Genomic DNA, 18,213 nt, shown 5'->3' with positions numbered 1-18,213 from the left:
ACTACTGCAACCTCACTGTATAATCAATATTAGTGTTATGAAGTGATGATAAGAATAATTAGAAACATCAAAAGAAGTTTTGAATCAGCTCGATTCCGAGAGTTCCGGAACCTGTACGGAAAATTGGAATAGCCATCAACATAAATATTATTTCCGCCCTTTTTATTGCTCATGAAAACCACACCTTGCGTGCTGTACCACCATACAGCGAGACCTTCACAGGTGGTGGTCCAGACTGCTGTACACATCGGTACCTCTAATACCGAGTAGCAAGTCCTCTTGCATTGATGCATTCCCTTATTCGTCATAGCATACTATCTACAAGTCAGTCAAGGCACTGTTGGTCCAAATCTATCCCAGGCATGTTCGATAGGGTTCGTGTCTAGAGAACATGCTGGCCATTCTAGTCGAGCGATGTTATCCTGAAGGAAGTCATCACAAGATATGCAGGCTGGGGTGCGAATTGTTATCCATGAAGACGAATACCTTGCCATTATGCTGCCGATATGGTTGCACTATCGGTTGGAGGATGGCATTCACGCATCGTACAGCCGTTACGGGGCCTTCCGTGACCACCAGCGGCTTACGTCGGCCCCACATAATGTCACCTCAAAACAGCAGGGAACCCCACCTTGCCGCACTCGCTGGATAGTGTGTCTAAGGCGTTCAGGCTGACCAGGTTGACTAGAAAGACGTCACCGACAATTTTCTATTTGAAGGCATATGCGACACTCATTGATGAAGAGAACGTTATAATCCTGAGCGGTCCATTCGGCATGTTGTTGGGCCCATCTGTACCGCGCTGTACGGTGTCGTGGTTGCGAAGATGGACCTCACCGTAGACGTCGGGAGTGAAGCATTATTCAGCCTACTGTGCACAGTTAACACGACGTCCTGTGGCTGCACTAAAAACATTATTCAACACAGAGCGAGGTGGCGCAGTGGTTAGACACTGGACTCGAATTCGGAAGGACGACGGTTCAATCCCGCGTCCGGCCATCCGGATTTAGGTTTTCCTCCAGGCAAATGCTGGGATGGTTCCTCTGAAATGGCACGGCTGACTTCCTTCCCCATTCTTCCCTAATCCGATGAGACCGATGACCTCACTGTCCGGTCTCCTTCCCCAAACAACCCAACCCCCCCCCCCCCCCATTATTCAACATGGTGTCGTTGCTGTCAGCGTTTCTTAGAGCCATAATCAATAGGCAGCTGTCATCCACTGCAGTAGCAGCAGTTGGGCGGCGTGAGTGAGGAATGACATTGACAGCCATTGACTGTTCGTCTCTGCCTGTATCTCCTCCATGTCCGAACAACATCGGTTTCCTTCACTCCGAGACGCCTGGACACTTTCCTTGTTGAGAGCCCTTCCTGGCACAAAGTAACAATGCAGACGCGATCGAACAGCTGTATTGACCGCCTAGGCACGGTTGAACTACAGTCGCGTAGAACTTAGAACTACGTAAACTTAACTAACCTAAGGACATCACACACATCCATGCCAGAGGCAGGATTTGAACCTGCGGCCGTAGCGGTCGCTCGGTTTCAGACTGTAGCGCCTAGAACCGCACGGCCACACCGGTCGACTGGGCGGGTTTAGTGACATCTATGAACAGTCAAATGGACTGTGTCTGTGATACAATGTTCACAGTCAACGTCTGTCTTCAGCAGTTCTGGGAACCGGGGTGATGCAAAAGTTTTTTTGATGTGTGTAGTTGTCAAAAATAATTTAGTTTGTAATGATCTTCCAAAAATAGTTTAGTTTTGTGATCGAATCACAATTGAGCCCTTTTGTTTTTACCCCTTCCAGCCCCAAATTTACACGTGGGGCAATAATTACTCACTGATTAGGAAGCGCTGCGATAAAGATGGGACTCATTGCACCAGTCAGAACAAGAAATGTAAGTCTCTTAAAATGCTTTTTTATTCCAGTCTCTGATCACAAATGATTTTTTTAGACGATTACCGGTTTCAGTCTGTAATGACCATCTTCAGATCTTTCAAACACCGTGTCCTAAAGTGATACGGCCATAATGGCCATCTTCAGATCTTTCTTACACTATGTCCTAAAGTGATATGGCCATAATGGCCGCATCCCTTAGGACATGGTGTAAGAAAGATCTGAAGATGGTCATTACAGACTGAATCTGGTCATCGTCTAAAGAAATGATTTGTGATCAGAGACTGGAATGAAAAAGCATTTTACAGTATTGGTTCACTGTTTGTACACGCGATTATGTCGCAGCTGGTATAAGTCTCTTACTTTCGAAGACAAAGTGATTTTGTCCATTATTTTAATGACTGTGACAGCTCGACTTGTGAAAGTTTAAGTTTCAGAAAAACTCCAGTCTGCTTACCGATGTGGTCTTGCGTAGGCTGCTGGCGTAGGCGGCGCGGGCGGCGGCAGTAGTGGAACGGTGGCGGTCAGCCTCCCGCCCGGCTTCGACCTGGGCAGCCTGGGCTTCGGGGGCGGGCTTCCCGGGGGTGGCGTCGGGGGCGTCGGGGGCGGCGGGGGCGGCGGTACTGGCGGCGTCGGGGGCGGCGTCGGCACTGGAGGAGTCGGGGGCGGCTTACCGCGCCCCGGGGTCGGGCGGAGGCGGCGGGGGGCGGCGCCGCCCCTGGCGTGGGAGCTGAACGAGATGTCTGCGCGCGCGCTCGCCTCCGTGGACGCGCTGCTGCTGCTGCGGCCTCCCGGGCGCCGCGGCGCCACCGACGCCGACGTCGACGCCGCCGCCTGCGTGCGGAGCAGCCTCTGCCGCGCCGCGGCGCTGTCTCGCCGCCTCCGGCCGGCGCTTAGGGTGTGGATGCCGCTCTGGAGGTACACAGCCTGACAACTCCCCTCAGCAACCGCTCGTATTTATTTATTTATGCATTTATTTAACCTGGCAAAATTGGGGCCATCAGGCCCTCTCTTACATCTAACCATGAATTCCACTTATTTTACATTCATATGTTCTGATAGGCATGTTAAACTACATCTAGTACAAAAAGTGAAATAAGCTATTACAAAGGCACAGTTGGAAAAATACATACTTATAGAGTTTATAATCCTAGATTAAAAGTACAGGGTGGTCAAAAAGTCAGGAAACAACCTTTTAAAATTCAAATGAAGTAGCAAACAAGACGACAGAATCCCTACACAAGAGGAACGGGAAAGGGGAAACTTTATAGGCTCTGCCACCAACATGGCGGCCATCTTGAAAGCCGCCATCTTCGATTCAACTCCAAAATTTCAAATGGGAATGTGGTCATGTGACATATCAGATAGATAGAGAATTTCGCCAGAAAAACAATGCCGTTGTTATTTTAAACATAGCTTTATTCATTCTCGCGTTATAGCCAGTTACATGCGGCAGCGGTGGGGCGCTCGGCAGCATGTGTGTTATGTGCCGAAGAGACATTACGCCGATGTTACACAGTCCCGAGGGACCACCAACAGTCATAGGAATGGCTCGATATGTTGCCCATTTGGTTGGATTGTTAATGCTATCCTCCGAACCCAGTCCTGATGAACTTTGACCAACACATCTGGCTGAATTTGACCATACGCATCAACAATGCGCGGCATTAGATGATGCAAATCCCGTATTTTTACGGAATAAACCCGTGCTGTGACCCCAAAGATAAAAATCCAAAGGAGTCAAATCTGCTGAACGTGGTGGCCAAGCCGGCCGTTATGGCCGAGCGGTTCTAGGCGCTTCAGTCCGGAACCAGGCTGCTGCTTCGGTCACAGGTTCAAATCCTGCCTCGGCATGGATGTGTGTGATGTCCTTAGGTTTAAGTAGTTCTAAGTTCTAGGGGACTGATGATCTCAGATGTTATGTCCCATCGTGCTCAGAGCCATTTGAACCATTTTTTTGTGGTGGCCGCTCCACAGCACCCGTACGACCAATCCACTTTTGAGGGAACTGCACATCCAGATATGCTCGCACATTGTGCCCATACTGTGGTGGGGTTCCATCATGCTGGAAGAATTCCGAAAATGTCCCGTCCTCCGTTAACAACGAGGGAAACACTTCTTCATCCAATAACCTCAGATAACCGTTGGCTGTTAACGTGCCATCAATAAAAAAAGGCGCAACGACTTTGGTACCCCACACACCACACCAGACCATCACCTTTGGGAGTCGACCGTTTTGGAAGCATCAATCCAGTGCGGATTTGTGTTGGGCCAGTTTCTGTGATCTGCTTGTGCACTTCACCATTGATGGAGAAATTGGCTTAATCACTGAACAGCACCTGATAGGGGAAACGCGGGTTTACCTACAGCTGCTGCGTCACCCATTCTGAGAACTGTACCCGACGGTCTGGGTCATCCTCGTTCAGGTGTTGCAGCAGCTGAATTTTGTACGGGTGCAATTTGTGCTGCGATAAAATTCGCAGTATGGAGGAACTGCTAACCCCACATTGTTGTGACAGGCGACGATTAGTCCGTTGCGGACTCTTGCTAAATGATACCAACACGCTCACTGTTGTTGCTTCATCGGTGGCGGATTTTGGTCTTCCAGATTTAGGTTTATCTGCGACAGAACCTGTTGCTCGGAATTTGGCCAAAAGCTTGGCAACTGCGCTGTGAGTGATGGGCTGTCTGGTTGGGTGACAACTGTTGAAATCCTCAGCAATGACCCGCGTGCTTCTTTCTCCTGATATCAAGATGATTTCAATGCGTTCTTCATGTGTTAAGGACATTTTGTAACCTGTAAAAAAGGAAACAACGATTAAAACGTTAGCATGAGTAAATGATACCTACCAGTTAAACACATGTAACATATCAGGCATGGGGTAGTCACTCTGCACCGTTTCAGACTCCATTTTATGGCTTCTCAGTACTTAATACTCACGCTGCCGAGCGTCCCACTGCTGCCGCAAGTAACTGGCAATAACCCGAGAATGAATAAAGCTATGTTTAAAATAACAACGGTATTATTTTTCTGGTGAGATTCTCTATCTGTTTGATATGTCACATGACCACATTCCCATTTGAAATTTTGGAGTTGAATCGAAGATGGCGACATTCAAGATGGCCGCCATGTTGGTGGCATAGCCCATAAAGTTTCCCCCTTCCCGTTCCTCTAGTATAGCGATTCTGTTTCCTTGTTTGTTACTCCATTTGGATTTTAAGAGGGTGTTTCAGGACTTTTGGACCACCCTGTACATTATGAAAGAGAGAGATTTTAGACAGGAGTGCTAGAAGCAGGGAGTATGAGGGAGAATGATGGTGAAGGGAGGAGAAGAAGAGAGACATGATGCAACATAATTAAGAAAATATAAAGAAAAAGTAGATTGCATGGTTAATAGACATGGACGATAAGGAAGAAAAAGGAGCAAGATATTAGATTTGCTATCTGACAGAGGAGAGAATTAGCCTTGTACATTAATTTTGTGGAAAACGCTATGAGGATGATAGTAGGAAATGCTTCAACGCCCTCTTAAAAACAGCAGGGGATTGAATTTTGCGCAAGGTAAGGGGCAGTTTGTTCGAGAGACGGACAGCGGCAACTGAGAAGGAGTTTGCAAAAGTTTTTGTTTTGTGAGTGGGCACAGTTAGGATACCAGGTAAGAGTGACCTCGTGTTTCGATTGTGATGGCATGACAGGTGTTTAATCTCTGAAGTAAGATACTGAGCTGCTTGCGCGACGAGGAGTGGGTGAAGTAGACATGGAGTGTGGTGTGGTAGTCGAGCAATTTGTCCGGCCGCAGCCACCCTAGCTGGCAGTACCACCTGCCCTCTCCAACCTGCCACTTTCTCCACACTGTTACATTCCCATCGCTACACGTACACATACCGACATATACAGGGTGTTTCCCAGCTCAAGACACACACTTGTAGAAGTTGTAGACTGGACTCGATAGATCAAGTTTTACATGGCAACCCTTGTCCGGAAGCGTCATCTGATGAAGCTACAGAGCGTCAAAGTGATAGGTGCCAGCACCTGTAAATGGATGTCCACTACTGGCCATTAACAATTGCTACACCAAGAAGAAATGCAGATGATAAACGGGTAGTCATTGGACAAATATGTTATACTAGAAATGACATGTGATTACATTTTCACGCAATTTGGGTGGATAGATCCTGAGAAATCAGTACCCAGAACTACCACCTCTGGCCGTAATAACGGCCTTGATACGCCTGGGCATTGTCAAACAAAGGTTGGCTGGCGCGTACAGGTACAGCAGCCCATGCACCTTCAACACGATACCACAGTTCATCAAGAGTAGTGACTGGGGTATTGCGACGGGCCAGTTGCTCAGCCACCACTGACCAGACGTTTTCAATTGGTGAGAGATCTGGACAATGTGCTGGCCAGGGCAGAAATCGACAATTTTTTTTCCCATAAAGGTCCGTACAGGACCTGCAATATGCGGTCGTCCATTATCCTGCTGAAATGTAGGATTTTGCAGGGATCGAATGGAGGGTAAAACCACGGGTCGTAACACATCTGAAATGTAACGTCCGCTGTTCAAAGCGCCGTCAATGCGAACAAGAGATGAAGGAGGCGTGTAACCAATGGCACACCATACCATCCACCAGGTGATACGTCGGTATGGCGAAGACGAATGTGCGTTCACCGCGATGTCGCCGAACACGGATGCGACCATCGTGATGCTGTAAACAGAACCTCGATTCATCCGAAAAAATGACGTTTTGCCACTTGTGCACGCAGGTTCGTCGTCGAGTACATCATCGCAGGCGCTCCCATCTGTGATGCAGTGTCAAGGGTAACCGCAGCCACGGTCTCAGAGCTGATAGTCCATGCTGTTGCAAACGTCGTCGAACTGTTCGTGCAAATGGTTCTTGTCTTGCAAACGTCCCCATCTTTTCACTCAGAGGCCCAGACGTGGCTGCACGATCCGTTACAGCCACACGGATAACATGCCTGTCATGTCGACCGCTAGTGATACGAGGCCGTTGGGATCCAGCACGGCGTTCCGTATTACCCTCCTGAACCCACCGATTCCATATTCTGCTAACAGTCATTGGATCTGGAGCAACGCGAGCAGCAATGTCGCGATACGATAAACCGCAATCGCGATAGGCTACAATCCGTTCTTTATCAAAGTCGGAAACGTGATGGTACGCATTTTTCCTTCTTACACGAGGCATCACAACAACGTTTCACCAGGCAACGCCGGCAACTGCTGTTTGTGTATGAGAAATCGGTTGGAAACTTTCCTCATGTGAGCACGTTGTAGGTGTCGCCATTGGCGCCAACCTAGTGTGAATGCTCGAAAAGATAATCATTTGCATATCACAACATCTTCCTGTCGGTTAAATTTCGTCTCTGTAGCACGTCATCTTCGTGGTGTAGCAACTTTAATGGCCATTAGTGTATGTGCACAGTGTTTCCGTGATGGTGTTACAAACTTTCAATGCTGATGGAGACAGACAAATGTATCACATTGAGTTCATGGTCCATGATTAGGAAAGGAATGAGTGATAATCATTCTGATACCTCTGACTGCGGAATACATCTGCAAGCACTAAAATATCCAGTAAACATGGGCTCTAAAATGCATATCTGAGGAGCTATGAGACCTTCATCTCGCTACTCCTCTATCGAACACGTGCTCATAGGTCTTAAAGTATGCATTCTAGAGCCCATGTTTACTGGAAATTTTTACTTGTTTTGGTTCTCACGACCACCTCCGAAAGTTGCCTACCCCACAGTCTCAGCAACAACACTACCAGTACATGTGTTTCACGCTCAGAGAAATCAGAATGGTTTTCACTTATAACTTTCCACACGTTCGTTACCGGTGCAGGGACTTTTATCTCAATCTGATACATTTGTCTGTCTGCATCATCCTGGTAAGACTGTAACATCATCACAGAATTACCCTGTATATACATACATTTACGGGTGCCGGGCCTGTATCTTTGACGCTCTGTAGGATCATTGGATGACTGAAATGTGTTTACTTATTGGACAACTATCCAAGGAGTTCCACCCAATAATATCGAAACAGCAGACTCTGTACACAATTTATGAAACTGCCAATACTAAACTCTTTTAAATAACAACAAATTCATATAACTTACAAAACTGAACAAATGGTTAAAGAGTGAGCTTTTGAAAACAATGACGGCAGATTGTCTCCATAAAATCAAGAACCTTTTACAATAAGGCTTTTAGAGTTTATCCAAAAGACAAAATCCAAAAATATGTTAACTTGGCATTACAATTTAAAATGATTTATATAAAAAACTTTGAGAAAGATAATGGCTCTTCGTACCATAAAATGAATGAAGCGCAACACACAACCAATAAATATAATAACAAAATAATAATTTGATACAACCAAAGGGCAGGGCAACTCCCAACGCAATCACAGACGAGCGAGCTCTCAACACTTCGGAGCCTTCTCTAACAACCCTTTCACAACAAAGGTCAAAATTTTAATAACGATTGTGGTGTTTCTCACGCTGCTATATACTGCATTTTCGGGCAACATCAGTCATATTATGTGGCAGGTGTCATTAGAGCACAGTTAATAAAGTAATTTCATCTAATAATCAAAAAACTAGACACTCATCTTTTTGTGTTTCCCACGCTGGTCTCGTATTATCATGGCTCAATCGTTGAAAATCTAGGTGATTATGATTCCAAGCCCGGATGCAAAGAGGCCTAGGTTTTATCCTGCTATATTCAAAAGTTTTGTAGATGCGCTTCTCAAACCATTCTTGGAGATTAAACCTTTCAAAGTTAGCACAGTAGTGATGTAAAAAATAATCAGCACTCTGAATTTAAGTTACACTTCCTTTTATCTGCTTTTATTGCAGTATCACGTATCACGCAAAACATTATTTCACAATACAAAACATACTTGAAAACATCTTCCTCACAGTCACTGTTAAAGTTCACATTTTATAAGCTGACGACAATATTCGTCTTTCCAACATGACGTCCACGACTTGAGTTTCTCAAGGTCCGACTCTCTAACAAGTTAACAACTAACTGATAATCGCCTACGCGCTCAAAAATCAGAGTTACAAGTACGTCAAAGATCATAGTGACAAAAGAAAGAATACACATAAAAATAATATCATTGCAATATAAACATATCGATGTATCAAAAGTGAAATCAAATCTGAATGTTCTCTCAGAAATATGTTAAGTTGTTGTTGTTGTTGTCTTCAGTCCTGAGACTGGTTTGATGCAGCTCTCCATGCTACTCTATCCTGTGCAAGCTGCTTCATCTCCCAGTACCTACTGCAACCTACATCCTTCTGAATCTGCTTAGTGTACTCATCTCTCGGTCTCCCTCTACGATTTTTACCCTCCACGCTGCCCTCCAATGCTAAATTGGTGATCCCTTGATGCCTTAAAACATGTCCTACCAACCGATCCCTTCTTCTAGTCAAGTTGTGCCACAAACTTCTCTTCTCCCCAATCCTATTCAATACCTCCTCATTAGTTACGTGCTCTATCCACCTTATCTTCAGTATTCTTCTGTAGCACCACATTTCGAAAGCTTCTATTCTCTTCTTGTCCGAACTAGTTATCGTCCATGTTTCATGTTAAGTAGTTAACAGAAATACAGTAGAATATTACTGGTATAGAGAGGTTCAGGTGAGGTACCATAATGGTTACGTAATTCAAGTACCATTACACTTCCCACTAGAAACGGACTCGAAATAAACCGCTGAGAGATCCCCGACATGCCTCCCACAACTGCCCATCACTTACGCACCTTGGTTATGTTATGTGACACACGACAGATAAGATTCGAAAACACAGTATAACATCCCGACAGCACGTGATAACCACAGCGTCGTTAACTCGGGCGCTCTTAACAAGTGCCGGAAGCCAACACACACAAATCTCAAACAATTCTCGCTTCCTAAAACGAAACAATAAAAGCCAAGATCACATGAATAGTCAAACCACAGTCTTAGAAGTGCCTTAACGACACCGAACGCGGCTATTCCAGCAAGTTAATAATAACACAGTTAAAAAAATAAAGAATATACCATTAAATGCTGTTACAAAACCAAATTGACTAGATCGTCTTGTTCAGGTCCCAGAAGACCACATATACCAAGCAGCAGTAATCCACTACGTGTATACTGTACAAAACCGCCTTCTTAGGCAGACTGTACGTAACACATCGACTACCAAATGTACCATACAGGAACGCAACTCCGGGCAGGACTCCAGTTGAGAAAATAAATTAGTACCAACAAATATCGTAACGAGCCACACACCCACAGCAAAAAGTCGCAACAACACCGTCCCACATCAGAATGAAGTTCAGAAACCGGTGCAGGAGCTTCCAGGGGAAAATCTGAAGAGCCAACCGAGCCCACGCCCTAACCTGGCACACGACTCCAAAATTCAGCAACTAGTTGTCTCTGGCCAGAGTAATCACAGGACTCCACCAGACCTGAGCATCAGACAGGCAGGCAGCACAACTACGCCGACTCCAATTAATCACCTCCGCATGGCCAGCACAGCGGCGAGTCGCCTCCGCCCCAGACCACTCTGCTTACATTGCGAGGCACAACAACCTTAGCGATAGTCACCAGCTGGTCAGGCAGAGCGAACTTCACGTTCCGTGCAGTACCCGAAAAATCCACTACCCTCTCGCTTTCCGCCGGCCACCGCAAACACACGCCAGCGACGTCATAGCAAATCGCCATCGGAGCGCCAGCCGCTACAGAACGGCGAACTACAATCGATTACAGCGCGCGCTTTGAACAAGATCACAGGTTAGCGGCGCGCGCCGTATCAGATGACGTTTCCAGACAAGAAGTGATCTACTAAGTCTGCTTTACAGCCTCTAGAACTGTGTGACGTGAATTGTGAAACACCCTGTATAAAGCTACACCTATGTACATATATACATCCATATGCATAAACATATACAAACTAGCTGAGTACCTGGTATTGCCCAGGTATATACTTACTCCGCACATGTCCTTCTCCTCCCTTTCGTTGTCAATCTCCTCCACCTTCTTCTCCTTCTCCTCCGACTCTCGGTTCACCCTCTCCAACCTCGACAGTACCTATGCCCTCGTGTCCCTCTCTCTGTCCACCTGCTGCTCTGTCCTGTCCATCTGCTCCTCCTGACCCCCTCCTTCCAACTGGTCCTGCCCCCTATGTACATCAGCTGCTTCCCATTCTCTCCATATCCTCATCCCCTCTGTCTATCACCTACTGCCCTCTGTCGCCTCCTTATTTCCTTTTCTCCTCATCACCACTCTGTCCATTACCTCCCCCATCTCCTCTTCTTTCATTCGTCTGCCCAGCTCTTCTTCACTTTCCCCATCCATTTCCCCATTCTCACTTTGTCAGTCTCCTCCTCCCTGATATCTGTATCCCTGTCCTGCTTCCCCCTCTCTGTCTGTCCATTTCGTCCTCCCCTTCTGTTTCCACGTCATCACCCCAACCCCAATAGTTCTTACCCTACTGTATGTACACTACTGGCCATTGAAATTGCTACACCACGAAGATGACGTGCTACAGACGCGAAATTTAACCGACAGGAAGAAGATGCTGTGATATAGAAACGATTAGCTTTTCAGAGCATTCACACAAGGTTGGCGCCGTTGGCGACACCTACAACGTGCTGACATGAGGAAAGTTTCCAACCGATTTCTCATACTCAAACAGCAGTTGACCGGCGTTGTCTGGTGAAACGTTGTTTTGATGCCTCGTGTAAGGTGGAAAAATGAGTAGCATCACGTTTCCGACTTTGATAAAGGTCGGATTGTAGGCCATCGCGATTGCGGTTCATCGTACGGCGACAATGCTGCTCGCGTTGGTCGACATGCAATGACTGTTAACAGAATATGGAATCGGTGGGTTCAGGATCGAAATACGGAACGCTGTACTGGATCCCAACGGCCTCGTATCACTAGCAGTCGAGATGACAGGCATCTCATCCGCATGGCTGTAACGGATCGTGCAGCCACGTCTCGATCCCTGACTCAACAGATGGGGACGTTTGCAAGACAACAACCATCTGCACGAACAGCTAGACGACGTTTGCAGCAGCACGGACTATCAGCTCGGAGACCACAGCTGCGGTTACCCTTGACGCTTCACCACAGACAGGAGCGCCTGCGATGGTGTACTCGGCGACGAACCTGGGTGTACGAATGGCAAAACATTTTTTCGGATGAATCCAGATTCTGTTTTAAGCATCATAATGGTCGCATCCGTGTTTGGCGACATCGCGGTGAACGCACATTGGAAGCGTGTATTCGTCATCGCCATATTGGCGTATCACCCGGCATGGTGGTATGTGGTGCCATTGGTTACACGTCACCTCTTCTTCGCATTGACGGCACTTTGAACACTGGACGTTACATTTCACATGTGTTAAGACCCGTGGCTCTACCCTTCATTCGATGCCTGCGAAACCCTACATTTGAGCAGGGTAATGCACGACAGCTTGTTGCAGATCCTGTACGGGCCTTTCTGGATACAGAAAATGTTCGACTGCTGCCCTGGCCAGCACATTCTCCAGATCACTCACCAATTGAAAACGTGTGGTCAACGGTGGCTGAGCAACTGGCTCGTCACAATACCCCAGTGACAACTCTTGATGAACTGTGGTATCATGTTGAAGCTGCATGGACAGCTGTACCTGTACACGCCATCCAAGCTCTATTTGACTCAATGCCCAGGCGTATCAAGGCCGTTATTATGGCCAGAGGTGGTTGTTCTGGGTACTGATACCTCAGGATCTATGCACCCAAATTGCGTGAAAATGTAATCACATGTCAGTGCTAGTATAATCTGTTTGTCCAATGAATATCCGTTTATCATCTGCATTTCGTCTTGGTGTATCAATGTTAATGGGGAGTACTGTATTTCCAGATAGTAATATGAGCATCAAATTCGGTTGAAATCGATTCAGTGGTTTAGGAGGAGCTTTCTCCGCGCGACTTTGCCAATCTGCGAACATGTCAGATATATTTAACGTATTTCACGCATATTTGAACAGATATTTCACCTGTATCTGCAGCGGATTTCGCCCTGCAGTTTCATTTTCTCATAGCTCAATCTCTATGACGTCATATACTGCTGCTGATACTGTGCGTTGATAACTGATTGGATAAGGAAATCCGCTTAAGTGCGTGTCTGACGGATTGGTGTCCACTTGGGAACTATCTGAGTGGCAAATGGAGGAAGCGACCTTATGTTAGCCCAGTTACACCTGAGTACCAGGCAGCTTGGCGTTGTGCTATATATGCCTGTGTTCTGTATCTTCTGGAACTCCAAAACTTCTGCCCTCTAATATCTCGCTAGTACTATTTTCCGTATCATTGCCACTTAATCACATCGCCGTACGTTCCCGCTACGCTTTCCTTATAGCTAAGTTATAGGATGTCTTGCAAAGGAGTCCCTGATTTACCAATTAAATATCTCGAATACTAAGATCGATACACTAGTGCAAGAAACGGTATGTTCATTGTGAAAGCTGTAAGAATATCGAAATGGTTCCCAAAGATGCTAACAGATGGTGCTGTACTAATACATAGTATATATAAAAAGTGCATCGCAGTTCATAGCGAGCAATTCCAACGTTGAGAGCTTCAAATCAAGTTGTTGTTGTTGTGGTCTTCAGTCCTGAGACTGGTCTGATACAGCTCTACATGCTACTCTGTCCTGTGCAAACTTCTTCATCTCCGAGCGCTTACTGCACCCTACATTCTTCTGAATCTGCTTAGTGTATTCATCTCTTGGTCTCCCTCTACGATTTTTACCCTCCACGCTGCCCTCCAATGCTAATTTGGTGATCCCTTGATGCCTCACAACATGTCCGACCAACCGGTCCCTTCTTTATGTCAAGTTGTGCCACAAGCTCCTTTTCTCCCCAATTCTATTCAATACCTCCTCATTAGTTATGTGATCTACCCATCTAATCTTCAGCATTCTTCTGTAGCATCATATTTCGAAAGCTTCTATTCTCTTCTTGTCAAAACTATTTATCGTTCATGTTTGACTTCCATACATGGCTACACTCCATACAAATACTTTCAGAAACGGCTTCCCAACACTGAAAGCTATACTCAATGTTAACAAATTTCTCTTCTTCAGAAACGCTTTCCTTGCCATTACCAGTCTACATTTTATATTGTCTCTACTTTGACCATCATCAGTTATTTTGTTCCCCAAATAGCAAAACTACTTTACTACCTTAAGTGTCTCGAATACTAAGATCGATAGACGAGTGCAAGAAACTCTATGTTCATTGTGAAATCTGTAAGAATTTAGAAATGGTTGCCAAAGATGCTAACAGGTGGTGCTGTAATCCATTGAAAAACGTGTTTTTCTGATTCTAGAACACCATTGGTTAGAACACAGTCCTACAGCAAGAAGGCGCAGTTTTCAAACTCGGTTTAACGTTCCAAAAGGACCCGAAGCGGAAACCATTCCCGCTCTTTGCCAAATTCCGATACACAGGCAGCGTGGCTGATAATTTTGCGGAGGATGTTGGCCCCAGGCAAACTGTAGTTACTCGTGAAAATATCGCCACGGTTTCTGGAATTAGTTGGCAAAATCCAATTAAACCCGTCCGAAGAATTGCGGCAGAGATTGGTTTGAAGCGTTCCAGCACGCAGAAACTACTGAGATAAAGCGTACACATATTTTCATTCAAAACCAAAAGCTACCGGGCTGCACCGGTACCAGCTGTGCGAGAGGGGGCTGACTTCGCGAACCAGATCCTCACAGCGTTAGACAATCAAGGATGTGATGTTGACTACAGCTGGTTCACACTTCCACCGGAATGGATACTTTAATCAACAAAACTGATGATTCTCGGGTTCTACAAATGCCTAGCTGTCTGAAGCGAAACCACTGTACTCTCCCAGAGTTACTATCCCTGCTGCGGCATGCAGTAAAGGCATTATTGGCTCTTTTTTCCTGCCAGAAACGAACACTGGCACCGAGTGGTCCATGCAAGATTGGGGCAGACTACTTCGCACCGAACAGGTGTTTCGATTTCTTGATTAATACTTAGGGAGTAGGGCCACTGCTTTGGATTATTGCAAACTTATTGGCGCACAGATGGCCTGCCTCCCTGTTCGCCCCATCTGTCTCCTTGAGACTACTTTTTGTGGAGCACATTCGGACTGTCTGAAGCAACCATCCCACCACGTTGGACGAGCTCGTATCGGCGATGTGTGTGGCATCTGAATCCATTTCCATTGAGACACTGCAGGATGTGATGGAAAATGTCATTGTTCATTTGCGCCACCTCGGTACTGCCAGCGGCGGTCATTTCGAAGAGACTGTGATGTGACTGCAAAGACTGCTTGCAGAAGACGAGTTTAATTTGAATGTCATGTGACTTACGCCGCCCGTCGGGTAGACCGTTCGCCGGGTGCAAGTCTTTCGATTTGACGCCTCGTCGGCAACTTGCGCGTCGATGGGGATGAAATGATGATGATTAGGACAACACAACACCCAGTCCCTGAGCAGAGAAAATCTCCGACCCAGCCGGGAATCGATCCAGGGTCCTTAGGATTCACAGTATGTCGCGCTGACCACTCAGCTACCGGGGGCAGACACGAGTTTAATTATGCACGCTGATAATGAAGTTTCAGAAAGAGCAAAACTCCTTATGTATGAGAATTAGTACATCCCTATTGTCACCTATGGCGGAGAAATATGGAGAATGACAGAAAGGGACTGGAGCAGACTGCAAGCACGGGAAATGAAATTGCTCAGAGCAGTTAAGGGAAAAACAAGAATGGACAGAGTAAGGAATGTAGAGATTAGAAAGGTCCTTAAACAAAAAAGTATGAGAGAAGAAATTGAAAGAAAGAGATTAAGATGGTATGGGCATGTTAAGAGGATGCATGGGCACAGACTCCCCAAAATTGTGGAAGAACTAAAGATGGATGGGAAAAGACCTAGAGGGCGCCCAAGAACACAGTGGAAAATGGGAGTGAGAATATCTGTAGAAAGGAGAGGAGTGACCTGGCGGCAAGTGGAGGAAGAAAAGTTGTGGGTGGACCGAGCCAAATGGAGAGGACTCGTCAGCACCCAGCAGTAGCTGAAGCGGGATTCGGATATAGATAGATAGATACTGCACGAGTTGGACAGCGTTCAGCGCCATCTGTTAGCATCTTTTCGAACTATTCGTAAATTTCTGTATAAAATCTTCACAGCTTTCACAATAAATATACCTTTTGTTGCATTCGTCTATGGATGTATACTGAAGCTAGAACCATTTGATATAATTTGTACAATAACGTTTTCTGTTGACACAGCGTCAATCTGGAACATCTTCTAACCTGTTAGTCAGATTCCAGAGACACTAGAGTGAGTTTGTGTTTACCATGTCTGTCATGAATAATAGATTTCGAACGAAGGGTGAACAATAAGTTCTGTTTATGCAAAAATGCACAAAAGAAACTCAAAATGTTGAAACAGGTGTATAGAGATAATGTTGTAACTCTGAAGGCTGTTTACTGAAGAAATTATCATCTCATACAAGTCCATGCAAAGTATTTGAACCGATAATTCGGAAATCAGACTAGTGTGTACAAAATTTGTTCCCAGACTTTTGAGTAATTAACAGGACGAAAAACGTGTATCAGTTCGCATGGAGTTCAGGGATCGTCTTCATTCAAATCCAGACTTCTTGTCGCAAATTGTAACTGGAGGTAAAACTTGGGTCTATGTGTATGACCCTGAGACGAAAATTCAGTGTTCTGAATGGAAATAGGCACGTCAGTTAAAATCGAATATCAAAGTAATGCTCATTGTTTTCTTGGAAACTGAAGTCATAGTGCTATGAGAGTTAGTTCCTAGAGCAACAAATGTAAAGGTTTAATTTCACAAGGGCGTACTGCAACGTCTGCAATATAATGTATGGAGAAGGAGACCTGAAAAAAGAGCCAATGACTTCCTTTTTCACCATGACAACGCACCATGCCAAACGTCGCTTTTCATTCGCGAGTTTTTGGCCAGAAAAAGTGTTCTTATCTGTCCATATCCGCCTTACTCACCAGATTTAACACAATCCTACATCTGGGTCTTGCCAGAAATTAAAACCGTCCTTCGGACAAAAAGTTTTGACAGCATCCCTGACATTGAGAGGGCCATGGCGGAGCAGATGGACGCCGTTCCGAAAGAAGCCTTCCAGAAACGTTTCCAGTCACGAATTCAGTGTTTGGATAAGTGCATTCCTAGGCAAGGACAGTACACTGAAGGAGATTAAATTCAATTCCATATATAGCTACTGCTTTGCTTCTAACAAAATGATTCTCAGTATTTTTTGACCAACCTCATAATTTTGAAATCAGGGACTCTTTGCTGGATACCCTGTAAGATAAGTATAAGGTTGTTCTACAAAATTTCGTAAGAACTGCCAGATGTCTACAACTTGCTGGTACGATATTTAGGTACAAAGTCTTCTGGCCACATTTATGTGAATACTGACGAACAATATACTAAGCTGCCCTCTTTAAGATACTGCCAGCACATGCTTAGTGTCCGGTTGACATTGCACATGCGTTGTTGTACCGCATGTGTGGTGAAAGCTCGCCTCTCGGAAATCAAAACGAGTGCCTTTACACGGTAAGACCAGAGGACAACGCAGGTTACACAGAGCTCAAAGGTTTTAGGTAATCAGGTCCCATGTAGAATTTTAATTTAACTGGAAACTGCCACCTCGATTCATAAAGGACTGAGACAGTAGTATTTTCACTGATTCATTGATAAATTTGCTCCAAATGCTTGACGTATGGACCTCAATTATTGATCATTATATTTCATTGAATGAGTAGTGGAAATACAGTGTTCACTGATAGCAGACTTATTTGCTGGGAAAAGGCTATTTACATTCTATAATGCGATCCTGCACAGTCCGCTTCGTTTGCCCTATGTAAGATTTGCTGCATTCACACGGAAGTAGGAAGGCAACAAGGACACCAGCGCGTTTTGTTAGGCAGGTTGCCTACATCAGGGTCAGGTATGCACTCAGGGGCAAACCTATTGTTCCCCTTTGATTGAAAGGTCATTAACCTATTGTTCTCCTTTGATTGACAGGCCCTTAACCTATTCTTCTGTTAAAATGATCCTTCCTTTTGACAGGCCCATAACCTATTGTATCCCCACCACCTCTCCCCATCTCTCAGGAAACCTTTAAACCACCCCATATCCCATCAATGCTACAGGTACAGTTTCAGGTCTGTGTCTTGTCAATTTGATTGACTACTTAATTAAATTGATCAATTTAATTAAGTAG

At 45.5% G+C, this 18,213-nt stretch overlaps 1 protein-coding gene across 1 annotated transcript in view; it reads left to right on the top strand.

Moving 5' to 3' along the window:
- The window catches only part of LOC126293242 (translation initiation factor IF-2-like), a 51,078-nt gene that overhangs the window by 25,430 nt on the left and 7,435 nt on the right, over positions 1–18,213 (top strand). The window contains exon 6 of the mRNA XM_049986360.1: positions 2,373–2,815. Within this exon, the coding sequence (XP_049842317.1) occupies positions 2,373–2,815 (443 nt within the window). The remainder of the gene's footprint in view (positions 1–2,372; positions 2,816–18,213) is intronic.

Source organism: Schistocerca gregaria, chromosome 10 (assembly GCF_023897955.1).
Source record: "Schistocerca gregaria isolate iqSchGreg1 chromosome 10, iqSchGreg1.2, whole genome shotgun sequence".
Lineage (NCBI taxonomy): Eukaryota > Metazoa > Arthropoda > Insecta > Orthoptera > Acrididae > Schistocerca > Schistocerca gregaria.
Note: the sequence above shows the minus strand (reverse complement) of the source record. Positions and strands in the feature narration are given on the sequence as shown.